The 12,046-nt window shown below is 39.0% G+C and overlaps 2 protein-coding genes across 2 annotated transcripts in view; one reads left to right on the top strand and one right to left on the bottom strand.

Moving 5' to 3' along the window:
- The window catches only part of ANKRD31 (ankyrin repeat domain 31), a 125,552-nt gene that overhangs the window by 64,421 nt on the left and 49,085 nt on the right, over positions 1-12,046 (bottom strand). Inside the window, exons 12-13 of the mRNA XM_043920584.1 lie at positions 10,234-10,376; positions 421-565 (exon numbers count right to left, since the gene is read on the bottom strand). Of these exons, the coding sequence (XP_043776519.1) occupies positions 421-565; positions 10,234-10,376 (288 nt within the window). The remainder of the gene's footprint in view (positions 1-420; positions 566-10,233; positions 10,377-12,046) is intronic.
- On the top strand, positions 2,572-4,591 carry LOC122705304 (ubiquitin-fold modifier 1). Its single transcript, XM_043920585.1, has one exon. It carries the CDS (start codon positions 2,616-2,618, stop codon positions 2,871-2,873), a length of 258 nt encoding a protein of 85 aa, XP_043776520.1. The 5' UTR covers positions 2,572-2,615; the 3' UTR covers positions 2,874-4,591.

Genomic DNA, 12,046 nt, shown 5'->3' with positions numbered 1-12,046 from the left:
CTGAAAAGACCCTGATGCTGGGAGGGATTGGGGGCAGGAGAAGGGGATGACAGAGCATGAGATGGTTGGATGGCATCACCGACTCGATGGACATGGGTTTGAGTAAACTCCGGGAGTTGGTGATGGACAGGGAGGCCTGGCGTGCTGCGATTCATGGGGTCGCAAAGAGTCAGACACGACTGAGCAACTGAACTGAACTGAACTGAAGCTTGATTTCTATAACTCTCTACTAAGGATGATGTGGTTGGATGACATTACTGACTCAACGGGCCTGAGTCTGAGCAAATTCCAGGAGACAGTGACAGACAGGAAAGACTGGCGTGATGCAGTTCACGGGGTCACAAGGAGTCAACACGACTGAGCAACTCAACAACAACTACTGACATGATGAACAGACATAACAGGGCAGTCTGAGTTTACCTGATGTAAGATGCTTTTGATGTTTAGGAACAAATCTCTCAAGGAGACGCATCATACGTGAGTCTTTGGCTTCATCCAAAGCACACCTTCCATTGTCATTTCTAAATAAAGGATCTGCTCCATTCAAAAGAAGTAACTCTGCCACCTAGAGGAAGATTGTTTTATGTGAGGAGCCCAGACAAAAAGTATATTATTATTATACATGTATGCTAGCATACAACTCTAAGCAACATCAAATATTTCTTTCCAAATATTTTGAATTTACCAACAATACAGAGTTTGGGTTTACCTGTAACATCATTGCCTAACAACAAAAATCAATGTAACTGCTACTGAATCATAATTTGTTGATGTACATATGACTTCTCTTACCAAAAAAAAAGAGAGAGGAAGCAAGGAAGAGGGAAGAAAGGAGGGAGGGAGGAAAAGAGGGTGGGGCAGAATGTCTATGGTTTAACTGATGATGAAACGGAGCTAGCATATATACCGGGAACTTGAATTACATTCTGCAGTAGTAAATGTAATTTTAACAGGTTCCAGGAGATAGTATGTCTTCTATGTGTACCTGTTGCTGCTGCTGCTCCTCCTCAGCATCAGAGAGAAACCGGTAAATTCGTAATCTGTTACTACTCCTCAAGCAGCCTCCTCTATGAAGCTCTCCCTGACCTCCTCATCCACTGATGCCCTAGAGAAAAATGACCTCTTCCTTCTTTTATGTACATATTTTATGTCCAATAGATTCTATATTATATTATACTCACCTCTTATACCTATCTCTCTCCTATATTTCAAGTTTTTTGAGGGTGGGACTCTGTTTTTCTTTTAAAATTAATACTTTTGGATAGGAAATTAATAAATATGGTTCAGAATACAGAAGGCTCAGAGAAACAGACAATGAAAACTAAATTTCCCTTCTCTACCCTTGTACTTCAGTCATCTAAGTATTTCTCCTAAGTTAGCTCTAGTTACAGTTTCTTCTGAATTTTCCCAGTAAGTCTAGTCCAACAGGTATATATGAGTATATCATAAATGTGTATATATGTTGTTTCTTACACAAGTGGACCTACAATATATACATTTTTCTGTGGTTTAGCTTCTTTCCTGCCTACCCTACCCAGCATCAGACTCTGAAAACGGTTCCAAATCAGATAGATTGAACTTCCTCATTCTTTCCAGCAGCTGAGTAATAATTTACTTTTTAATATACCTATGTGAATGCATCAATGCTACAATTTAGAAGACTCTTGAGAGTCCCTTGGACAGCAAGGATCTCAAACCAGTCAATCCTAAAGGAAATCAATCCTCAATATTCATTGGAAGGACTGATGAAGCTGAAGCTCCAAAGCTTTGGCCACTTGATACAAAGACCTGACTCACTGGAAAAGATCCTGATGCTGGGAAAGACTGAAGGCAGGAGAAGTGGACGACAGAGGATGAGATGGTTGGATGGCATCACTGACTCTCAATGGACATGAGTTTGAGCAAAGTCCAGGAGATGGTGGAGGACAGGGGAGCCTGGCATGCTGCAGTTCATGGGGTCAAAAAGAGTCAGACATGACTGAACAACTGAAAAAACAACAACAACCCTACTAATGGATGTTTAAGTTGCTTCCAGGTTTTCACAACAGATATATGTCTTAGTCATCTTTATATTCCCAGTGTCTATTTCAGTATCTGGCACAGACTGTATGTTTAATAAATGCTGTTTATAAAAGAATGAATGTTGGTCTAGGAGGATGTGTAGAAAAGGCTTTAAAGAACATTATACTAAAAGAAGCCTAGATTTCCATGTAAATGTCTGGAATGAGTGAAAGGGTCAGAATTTCTATAAATTTTAAGTATCTAAAAATTATATACATATATATTTATATCTATGTATATTTAATATATATTTCCTTTTATGTATATATATTTCCTTTTAAAAAGAAAGCATTCTAGGAGAGAAAAGTACCCCATCACACATAGGGATAAGCCAAATCCTTTAAAAATTAAGATTCAGAAACTTGATGATTCTGCTTTTCAAATGACTTTATTATGGGAGTTTAAAGCTAAGTAAGAGGATTAAAAGTAATAGTAGGTATAATTAAATCTATAATTCATATGCCTGGATCTTCACATATTGTTCAGCAATACAAACAGAAAGCAGAGCTTCCTCACGGGTTTGCTGCGAGGTTTCGGTCTCGAACGGCGGCACCATGTCGAAAGTTTCTTTTAAGATCACACTGACGTCGGACCCGCGGCTGCCATACAAAGTACTCAGTGTTCCCGAAAGTACACCTTTCACAGCTGTCTTAAAGTTTGCAGCAGAAGAATTTAAAGTTCCTGCAGCAACAAGTGCAATTATTACCAATGATGGAATAGGAATAAACCCTGCACAGACTGCTGGAAATGTTTTTCTAAAGCACGGTTCAGAACTGCGAATAATTCCTAGAGATCGTGTTGGACATTGTTAATATCCGCTGCTTGGAACATAAAACCCCCTTCCAGAGTAAATATTGGTAATGTTATTATTGTAAAATTGGAATCAGGCATTTGAAATCCTATGAAAACACCAGTAATTGATGACATAATGAAAGGTGACTGTCTGTCCGTGCTTGTTCACACTTCACGTGAGGAGAGAACGCATCCAGGCCTAGGGCACCATGACCACAGAGGATCAGTCTTTCATTGCTGCCTCGCTGCACACACAGGTAGTTCATCAGGGGTGAATGGATCAACCATCTGTGTCTTATAACCTGAGGGTGCTTCTGGTCATTCTTTCTGAGAACATCTGGAAAATTAAAATTTACTGACGCTTCCTTCTTGTCCCTGAGTTAAAAATGTAAAAAAGATTATGGATCCACACATGACGGTTGGCTTGTTAGCATCTGACTCACAGACACAAACATAGTTGATTTCCTCCTTATATATCATTTATGATAAAGGATCATATCAATGAATAACTGTCTTATCATTTAGCTTGTTTTAAAGTTTTAGACTTCTTGAGTTCTTATAAATTTTAATTTGACATCAAAGCGCCCAAAATTGCATTTTCAATCTAGCCCTTATGGGTAAAACTGGTTGGTATCCCACACCAAAGAGTTTTAGAGATGATCTTGCAGACTCCAGTACTTGTAATGATGAGAATTAAGAATAAGTAGAAGCATCAGTTGCTGAACTATGCATTCCTTTATTGATCTCTTTTAAAACAACCTTTAAAATAGGAATCCTCAAGAAACCATCATCTTCTTGAGGATAATCGTAAATAGCCTTCAGGGAGACAGTGTAAAGAAGAACATCTGAAAGTTCACAACAGCGCTCATAGAAATGCTAATTTAAATTCTGGTTGGTTATACATAATGAAGACCCAACATTTAAGGAAGCATTAAGATTATAGTTGTGGGGTGAATAAGAAGCTAGGAAAGGAAAATGGGGAAGCCCAGATGACCAGGCTTCTAGCAAGAAGGAAAGAAACAAAAGGGAAGGCAAGCAGAAACTTGTAACAGGAGTGTCACAGAAAAGGCCAAACTGGTTAGACAAAACTGCAGAGGCTATGGAGAGAACTGAAGGGAAAACAGAACACTTGACAGTGTTATGAGGAGCCAAAGATGATCAGAGAAAGCACAGCATAGGCATTGTCAGCATACGGTTTTCAGAATTCCCCTTAAAGAAAGATATACATAGGGAAGATTATGTTTGCCCTTAGTGAGGGCATCAGTATCTATGCATATCTTGAAAGGAGAAGGCTCATAGTGATTGAGAACCAGCACTTGACTTGCTGTATTCTAGATGCTGCGGTCTCTGGAGGCAGGCCTGGTTGGTTGGTATCTGTTCTGCACTTTGCAGGCCTGGAAATGTAAGCTTCAAGATACAGGTGTTGAATTATTCATGAATAAAGTGTTTCTAAAACCAGTTTTTATTGAAATGTGCATAGGCCCTAGGTTCATTGGGGAAAAATAATTATGCAACAGACTCAGTATCGGAAAGATGATATTGGTTAAGACTAAGACATGGTTCAGATATTTGATATGACTAGAAGTCTTCTGAATTGTAAAGGGCAAAAAATTTTGTGCTGAGGTAGAAAAGTATGTTTCTAATGTTTGTGGAATTTTTTATTTTTATAAGCAAACTTATTTTCTGATGCCTAAAGACTCCTGGTCTTTAACAAAATTAAACCTCCATTAATGAGAAATTTTCTGACTTTTGGGTCTTATTTAGATTTTCCCTCATTCTGTTTCTAGCACAGAATTCTGCCTGATTTGTCACACAGATAGGTTTTATGATGTCTCATAAATTATTTAATATTTTTGTTTTGGTTGGAAAATTTTATTGCAGTAAGGTCTTAAAAATATTTTCTTGTATAGAACTAGACATGTTATTAAATATGATCTGTGACAACTTTGAAAAAAAAAAAAAAAACAGAAAGCATATTGTTTTCTTTCAGGAAAAGTAATTCCATAAGATTGTTTATCTCTGGAGGTTTTATGTCAAATAATAAAGCATGCAGTATCAGAGTATCTGAGGATCAAGGAACATGAAAAAGAAGACAGGAGGAAGGGAAAAGAGCCTCACTTCTCTGGAAATCCGGGGTGGTTACCCTAAGGGAAGGAATACATTACTCTGGCAGTCTCTGTTTCAGACAGTGGATACTCTCTATCCACTATGGATGCTATGGACACCAACTATCCACATTTACCAATTTCCTCTATAGCCTCATATCAGGAATTGTGAAAGCCTACTTATATTACACACTCTTTCACTTAAAAAACTCTCTCTTCTCATCAAATGGCAGTAAATAGGTTATTTCCATGGAGTTTTTAACCCTGTATTTTAAACCTGCATTTGACTCTGTATTAGTTATGTGTTGCTACCTGACAAGTTACCCCGAAACTCAGTGGCTTAAAACAATAATAAATATTCATAATCTCCTAGTTCTGTGGGTCAGGAATTTGGGAGGGTGGCAGTGGTTAGTTCTGCCTCAGGGCCTCTCAGGAGGCTGTAGTCAAGAGGCTGGCTGGAGATACAGCCATCTAGAAGCTTGACAGCACCTGGAGGGTCTGTTCCTGAGACGGCTCTCCCACGTGGCTGTGGGCAGGAAAGGCTCAGTGCACCGGCAGTGCGGCTGCTTGATAACGACATCTGGCTTCCTTCAGTTGTTGAACAAGTGACTGACAGAACAAGGAAGAAGCCACGATAGCTTTCAACCGAGTCTCAGAAGTCATATAAAGTGTTACTTCTGCCACATCCTATTTGTTAGAAGCAGCTCACTGAAACTGCAGCCCATATTCCTGAGGTTCCACCTTTTGGACAGAGGAGTGTTAAAGAATTTGTGGCTATTTTAAAGCCACCACATGTTCTTAACTGGAACAAGCAGAGCCATTTCACTAAGTGGCTGGCCTCACAATCTCCACTCATTTAGTTCATCAAACAGTAGGCCCCTGAAGGAAATACACTTCTACTTAGAGCTCACCCGTGGCTTTTCACCTTCAACAATATTATTGAATCTAGTGCTTTTCCTCCTTCTAGAATCCGCTGACTTCTACGTTGCTGAACCACTCTGACTCCATCTTGTCAGCTCTACTTTAGTCCTTCCCCTCTCCTTTCTGCATGACTGCACTTTAGCCTACTCATAAGGAATGTGCTCAAGCCAAATTCACTAACAACTTTGCCTTCATCAGATGTGAAAGCTGAAAGAATCCTTTTGCTGACGCAGATGGTTAATGGTCATGAGACCCCAGGAGGAGGAAAAATCCCCAGTTCCAGTCAGTGTGGATGTGCTTCTCCCTCGGTGGTCAGATCCTAATTTTAGCTCTGGCCCCTTTAAATCCCCCTGGACTCCTTTCTGTGGCATGGAGCGCAGTTGTGCATGCCTCTGGATTGCTCTCTGCCCAATCTTGCCAGCATATAAGTTATCCACAATAAACTTCATGACTGTACTGTATGTAACTGCTTTGTTAATAAAGCTTTGTTTTACAGACTCAAAATTCCTTCTCAGTTTGGAGGATATTATTTTGTATCTCTTCCTTCCAATAACTCCCTTGTGTAAGAAGCTAATAAGACAGAGAATAAAATTCTTTCAAGTACTTGAAAAGCCAATATTTTGACTATACATTCCTACTGGGGTATAAACAAAACAAAAAGCACTTCATTAGTAGTTCCATTGTTATTAATATTGTTAACAACAGAAATATCACTAATAGTAATATTGTAAATAAAATGTACAATAAATAAGTTGATGTATTAAGAAACAAACGTTCAGCATAAAATAAAAAGATACAACTAAAAAGTAAAGTTATTATGAATCTATAATATTAAGTTTAAAATGGAAAAATCAGTAAGAACTCATGATTTTTCTTTCTAAAAGTATGATTTCATGGAAAATGCCTAAAAACAATGACATCCAATAGCAACAAGCACACCTCGCACTGAAACTATGGTCTCTAAATAGATTTTCCATTAAAACAACCATTTACAGAAAATATGGGAAGAAACCATAAAAATCAGTCAAATCCAGAATTTCGGAAACCCCAACAGACAAATGACCCAGGTTCCAGAACAAACGAAACATAGGAAGAAACGCTGTAGATTAAAACATACTTAGGAGACATAAAAAACACATGTAACATATAGACCCTGATAGATCTTCATTCAAACAAAAACTTTAAATAAAAACCATTTTTAGATAATTTGGGAAAATTTGAATATGGACTGGGTATTATTAAATGGTATTAAAAATAAGTTTTTTTAGGTATAATGATAAAAACCATGTAGGTGTGAGAAAAAAGTCCTTATCTGCTAGAGATGCAGGTACAAGTATTTATCAGTAAAATGGTATGATGTCTGGAATTTAGAAAAAAATACTCCCAACAACAACAAAATACTATCCATTGTCCAGCCTACTATGTGGTATGACTTTTTATAGGTCAATAGAATAAACAATCAAACTATAAGATAGCTCACTCCAGACACAAATGGAATGGATAATCAACATGTCTGGGGATATCTTTTTAATATCTGTGAATCCCAATAACATAGTCAATAAACCTCTAATTCAACATCTCAAATACTCACATACCACAAGCATGCTCCATCAAATAAAAGCTTGCTAAAACTGTGATAACTTGTATCAACTTGTCATGCCATTTCCTTCAAAAAGTAAGCCTAATAAAGGAGGATCAAGGTCAATCTGACATGATGTGTTCTTAGTGATGTCTGCTTATGCTCAAAGATCATTATGCCTGCCTAAATGTCTCCCACTGTATGTTTAATAATTTGTCCCAGATTTTTCTAAGCAACCACAGTGAACTGATCATCTGAAATTCACAAATTCTACCTTTTCCACACTTGAAAGAATGTATTTATTTTAAGTTTTGTCGTTCTTGTTTAGTTAGTAAGTCATGCCCAATTCTTTGCAACCCCATGGACTGCAGCATGCCAGTCTCCTCTGTCTTCCACTATCTTCTGGAGTTTGCTCAGATTCATGTCCACTGAGTTGGTGATGAGATCTAACCATCTCATCCTCTGCTGCCCCATTCTTTTGCCTTCACTCCTTCCCAGCATCAGGGTCTTTTCCAATGGGTCGGCTCTTCGCATCAGGTGCCACAGTATTAGAGCTTCAGCATCAGTCCTTCCAATGAATGAATAATCAGGTTGATTTCCTTTAAGACTGACTGATTTGATCTCCTTGCAGTCCAAGGGACTCTCAAGAGTCTTCTCCAGCATCACAATTCAAAAGCATCAATTCTTTGATGCTCAGCCTTCTTTATGGTACTGGACTACTGGAAAAACCATCGCTTTGACTCTATGGACCTTTGTTGGCAAAGGGATTTTTCTGCTTTTTAATATGCTATTTAGGTTTGTCATAGCTTTCCTTCCAAGGAACAAGCATTTAACTTCATGGCTGTAGTCACAGGCCACAGTGATTTTGGAGCCCAAGAAAAAACAATGTCACTGATTCTACTTTTTCCCCCATCCATTTGCCACAAACTGACGGGACTGGATGTCATGATCTTAGTTTTTTGAATGTTGAGTTTTGAGCCAGCTTTTTCACTCTCCTCTTTCACCCTCATTAAGAGGCTCTTTAGTTCCTCTTCACTTTCTGCCATTAGAGTGGTATCATCTGCATATCTGCAGTTGTTGACATTTCTCCCAGCAATCTTGACTCTAGCTTGTGATTTGTCCAGCTCAGCATTTCACATGATGTACTCTGCATAGAAGTTGAATAAACAGGGTGACAATATACAGCATTGATGTACTCCTTTCCCAATTTTGAACCAGTCAGTTGTTTCACATCTGGTTCTAACTGTTGCTTCTTGACCTGCATACAGGTTTCTCAGTAGACAGGTAAGGTGCTCTCGGATTTCCATCTCTAAGAATTTTCCAGTTTGTTGTGACCCACCCAGTCAAAGGCTTTAGTGTAGTCAATGAAGCAGATGTTTTTCTGGAATTCCCTTGCTTTTCCCATGACCCAACAACTGTTGACAATTTGATCTCTGGTTCCTCTGCCTCTTCAAAAACACAGCTTATACACTCGGAAGTTCTCAGTTCACATACTACTGAAGCCTAGCTTGTAGGATTTTGAGTATAACCTTCCTGGCACATGAAATGAGCTCAAATGCATCTCTTCTAAGGGATTCTTGCCTACAGCCTTCCCCAGCTCTACCTGTGGCAGGTATTTCTTCTGGAGAAACACAGAACAGATGTTCCTTAGCCCCCTTTCCTACTCTAGAGGTTTTAAACCCAGAAGCAACTTCCACCACTTTAAATAAACAATAAACTACTTTCAGGAAATGCCTCAGCCCAATGCAGTCCCTGGACGAGAAAAAATGTCTAGGAAGCTCAGAGTACAAATGATAAAGAATTTGTGCCAGAATTCATAATCTTAATTACCAGTTTCATAACTGCAGGCTTCCCAGGTGGCATAGTGGTAAAGAACCCACCTGCCAATGCAGGGGACGTAAGAGACCTGGGTTCGATCCCTGAGTCGGGAACATCCCTGGAGGAGGGCATGGCAATCCACTCCAGTGTTCTTGCCTGGAGAACCCCATGGGCAGAGGAGCCTGGTGGACAACAGCCCACAGGGTTGCAATCAGACATGACTGAAGCGACTTAGCATTCACGCACCATTACTGTAGTTACTATTAACCAACATATATGGAATTATAGCATTTTGATATTATAACCATTGGTACCTCTGTGCTGGTGTGTACTGGCTGGTCATTAAACCTGAGAGGTTCTCATGTCTTAGTCTGACTCTGACAGTAACGCTAGACTACAAAAAGCTGTGAGCCTGCTGCGACCCTATCATTGCATCACACACTAAGAAGGAAATGTTCTCCTAGAGCCTGTAGGGGCTTCCCTGGTGACTCAAGCAGTAAAGACTGCCTGCAGCACAGGAGACCTGGGTCTGATCCCTGGGTGGGGAAGATCCCCCGGAGGAGGAAATGGCAACCCACCGCCATGTTCTTGCCTGGAGAATCCCATGGACCACGGAGCCTGACAGGCTATAGTCCACCGGGTCGCAAAAGGCTGGCCGTGGCTGAAGCGACTCAGCACGCACACACAGACCCTGTCAAGCACTCTACAAAAAGATCCTACGGAGGCTGAAAAATACTACGTACAACCAACATACACAGCATGTGGCTATTAAAAGTAACATGCAAAACCGGATCTGCCGTGTTAGGCACAACCAATCCATCACAGTAACATTTTATTATAAATTCTGAGTACTGATTAGCAGGATGAACCCTATCTGTTTTTCTATTGCTTGGTTCCAGAGGTTTTTAATAGTTGCAGAGTGTAGTGTTTGCTCTGCAATCGAAAGAATTATAGTACCTGATAATGTCCATTAATCACAGCATCATGTAGGGGAGTGATCTGGTACATTCCGCTGATATTCACGTCTGCTCCACCTTTTAACAGTTCACTTACTGTCTGATAAAATCCTCCTAAACTAGCTTCATGAAGTGCTGTCCAACCTGTGACACAAAAAAGTAATGGTGTTTGTTTACATTTGGCATCTTAAGAATGTCTGCGCTTGCCCTTAAAATAAGAACTCTAATTCTAAGTTGTTGCTTTAAAAATACTTTGGCTATATGAAACAAGATAACCTCACCATGAAGCAATCTGTATTATTTGTGGATTCAATAAACCTGATGGACAAATAAAACTCCTACCCTTAACACTGTTGGTATTAACATGGAAAAATATGAAAACAGTAAAAAATTTGAAAACACTCCTGCCCCCCTCAAATAAAAAGGCTGTAAGGTGGGGGGGGGGGTCATTATTAGCTCATAGAGAATGCTGGTTGCAGGTTACTTTTCTACAGAGAAGAGGGGGAAAAGCCTTATTCATAGCTCAAGGTACTTTCATTAAAGTAACCCAGCCAGCAGGACCTCATAGAAGTCAGTTTAAAAGTTGACTCCTTCTTTAGACCAATCTAATAAATGAGTTTTTAAAGAATGTAAGTTTGAAAAAAAAAAAAAAAAAAGTTGACTCTTGACCAACGTGGGTTTGAACTTCGCAGGTCTATCGTATACACAGATTTGTTTCCAACAGTAAATACTACGGTATCACACAATCTGAGGTCATTGAAGGAGAAACCATGGACAGGGACAGCTAACTATAATTTATACTCGGATTTTTGACCACAGTGAGAGTCAGCACCCCTACCTCCCACACTATTCAAGGGTCAACTGTATAATTTTTTCTCCCAATTTGCAAAAAGTTAGTTATAGTAATTCAACTAACATACTACAAAGTGCTCCAAGAACAAATCTTTTATTACCTCCCCAAACTGCAAATTGGGACATCCTTAAGCAACATCTTTTTTTCTTTTTAAAAATGTATTATTAATATCCTGGCCTGAGCCAATCTTTCTTTTCAGTTCTAATGTGCCATAAGCTTAGGAATCTGTGTAAAATAATCCTCAATTCATTGATCTGACAGGGTTTTAGCAAAGAAGCTTTATTATATCTATTTTGGGTATTCAGAGTTTATTTTCAGGCTATTTCATGGTAGTCACCATTGGTTTTGATAGGTGAAGAATTACTGAATTAGTTTTTCTTTAAATCAAAGACAAAGATATCACAAAATGTAAATGAGGACTTATGAAATGCAAATGTTACCTATGAAAAGATAATTGGGTATATTACATTTTGTGTGCACTTAAGTCTTTATTGGATTGTATCAAAAAATAAATATATTTTAACCTTTCTAGTAGATATTGTTTATTTTTTTTGTTTCCACAGTATTTGGTGCAGAGGAGGCACATGGTAAAAGCTCACTACATTGAACCGATATGTTATAAGGAGACCATACACCTCTTGTCAGCAGTTCTTGAACTTTAATGAGAATAAAAATCATCTAGGGAGGGACTTCCCTGGTGGTATAGTAGCTAAGACTCTGCACTCCCAACACAGGGGTCCTGGGTTTGAGCCTGGTCAGGGAACTAGATCGCACACACTGCAACTAAAGACACTGCAAGTGCAACTAAAAATCCCTCATGCCGCAATGAAGATCAAAGATCCCATGGGCCACAACAAAGACCTTGTGCAGCCAGATAAATAAATAGATATTTTAAAAAATCATCTAGGGAAGCTCGATCTCTAGATTTTAACCTAAAGATTTTGACTGTGATTTTCAGTGA

This window comes from Cervus elaphus, chromosome 12 (assembly GCF_910594005.1).
Source record: "Cervus elaphus chromosome 12, mCerEla1.1, whole genome shotgun sequence".
Taxonomy (NCBI): domain Eukaryota; kingdom Metazoa; phylum Chordata; class Mammalia; order Artiodactyla; family Cervidae; genus Cervus; species Cervus elaphus.
The sequence above is the reverse complement of the archived record's forward strand: the minus strand, read 5'-3'. Positions and strand labels throughout refer to the sequence as shown.